Source organism: Arachis duranensis, chromosome 7, assembly GCF_000817695.3.
Source record: "Arachis duranensis cultivar V14167 chromosome 7, aradu.V14167.gnm2.J7QH, whole genome shotgun sequence".
Lineage (NCBI taxonomy): Eukaryota > Viridiplantae > Streptophyta > Magnoliopsida > Fabales > Fabaceae > Arachis > Arachis duranensis.
Genome location: NC_029778.3, coordinates 58,129,320 through 58,131,446, shown reverse-complemented (window position 1 = coordinate 58,131,446; position 2,127 = coordinate 58,129,320). Strand labels below are relative to the sequence as shown.

The window sequence follows — 2,127 nt, the reverse complement described above, 5'->3', positions numbered from 1 at the left end:
TTTTGTATTTTTTAAAATTAAATATTAATTTTTAACATTTTTTTATAAATTAGTCACCACTTTTTAAACATCATAATTATCACCTCTTTTCTTTTGTATTCCAAATACTCTAATGAATCCATTTTCTATACCGTTATATATACATTAATTTATAGGTTTTTAAGTAGTTAACTGGCTAGGTAGGATAATATAAAGAGCATAGAAAGAAATGCGTGGATAGAAATACAGAACAAAATAGCATACAAACCTGTCTCCCTGTTCACTATGTTGAGTGAAGTCCAAATTCCATTGAGTGACCCTCTGCATAGCAGCGTAGCCACCGGTGGCAAAAGCTCTGAGAAGGTTGAGAGTGGCAGCGGCTTGACAGTATGCTCTGATCATCCTCTGTGGATCCGGAATCCTCGACTTCTCGTCAAAAGCATCTCCATTCACGTTGTCACCTCTGTAGCTGGGCAGCTTCACCCCGTTCTTCTCCTCAAATGGGTCCGATCTTGGCTTTGCAAACTGACCCGCCATTCTCCCCACCTACAACCACATTGACATTGTCATACAAATGGACAATAATCTTTGTGTTCATCCTTAATACTCATATTTTGGAGTCTGTATATATCTGCCACTAATTCTATTCCAGGTAGTGACACAAAGTTACAAGCAAAATTACTTAACTTCTCTTTTTGGTGACTTACTTAACTTCTATAATGAATTGAACAAAAATATATCCGAAAAAAGAAAATTGAATGAATAAAAAAATATTTAAAAACCATTAAAATTTATTGCTTTTTGCCATTACTTAATCATCAACTCAATTTTTTTAGTCTAATTCATTTATTCTAGTAATCTAACCATATACTTTATCCTATAATTTTAAACACTGATAGCAAAAATAATAAATTCTTATGATCCTCTAGCATTTCTCTAAAAATAATTTTAAAAGATCAACACACAAAAGTTTGAAAAATTGAAATAAAAAAAAGCTACCAACCATCAAGTAATTTCATGTTTCTATATCAGTTCTATATATCTCATTTTAAACAAACAAAATATATACACACAACGTCTCTATTATAATTTCTAAATATGTTAAATACAGATACCGAAAACTATATACTAAAAGTCTTGTATTCAATATTCTTTAAATAATAATATGAATATAAATATTTTTTTAATGATATGACATAGCAATGAATATTAAGTAAAAAATTAAATATGTAATGTATAAAAATGTATTAACGAAAAATTAATATTAATAATAATAATAAGAAAAAAGGTATCCATTAAGCAATAAAATCAAAGAAAAAATTTTATTGAAAATCAAATTTCTATGTTTTCAATAAATTGAATCTGTTAAAAGAAATCCCATCTAATTAATTAATTAACAATTATTAAAAAGCTAATATTTTTAAAATTTAATTTTTTTTAATAAATTATATATTAAAATTAATTATTAAGATTTACAATTACTTCTGAATATGTCTCACAATTGATTTTGACTCTAGAATTGAAATTTTTGTTAGGTACCTTTATGACGGGCATCTGGCCACCAAACATCAATACAGCACCCATCTGGAGGAGAATCCTGAATGTATCACGAATGTTGTTAGCATTAAACTCTTTGAAGCTCTCAGCGCAATCCCCACCCTGCAACAAGAACGCCTTCCCCATCGCCGCCTCCCCAAGCTTCTCCTCAAGGCTCCGCGCCTCCCCTGCGAACACGATCGGCGGGAACGCGTCCAGCGTCTTCAGCACCGCCTCCAGCTCCTCCTTGTTCGGGTACTCCGGCAGCTGCAGTGCCCGCTTCAATTTCCAGCTGTCCGGGGTCCATTTTCCCTGCACAGCGTTACGAGCTGGAGCGGTTGCGGCTGCAGCTGCCATTGCGGAGGATGCTGGCTGCGACTTGTCCGCCGGCTTGTCGGAGACCACCGGGTTAACGTTCTTGGTGGGCTCGGCTGCATGGACGGCTAGAATGGGCCTGGAGGTGGGCTTAGTCCCGGGTCTGATGCTGTTGGTGGATGGGCATAGGGAGTGGTTTGTTGGGGGCATTAAGGTCTTTGCAGGGATGAGGGAGTTGGAAGTTGAGATAGCCATTATGTTTTCTTGATGATTTGGGTAGGTTTTTTCTCTGAGAAA

At 35.4% G+C, this 2,127-nt stretch overlaps 1 protein-coding gene across 1 annotated transcript in view; it reads right to left on the bottom strand.

Annotated features, from left to right (window-relative positions):
• LOC107459149 (phospho-2-dehydro-3-deoxyheptonate aldolase 1, chloroplastic) overlaps nt 1-2,127 on the bottom strand; it is a gene marked incomplete at its 3' end in the record, with an annotated part of 5,706 nt that extends 3,579 nt beyond the window's left edge. Inside the window, 2 exon segments of the mRNA XM_016077361.3 lie at nt 248-525; nt 1,519-2,127. Of these exon segments, the coding sequence (XP_015932847.3) occupies nt 248-525; nt 1,519-2,085 (845 nt within the window).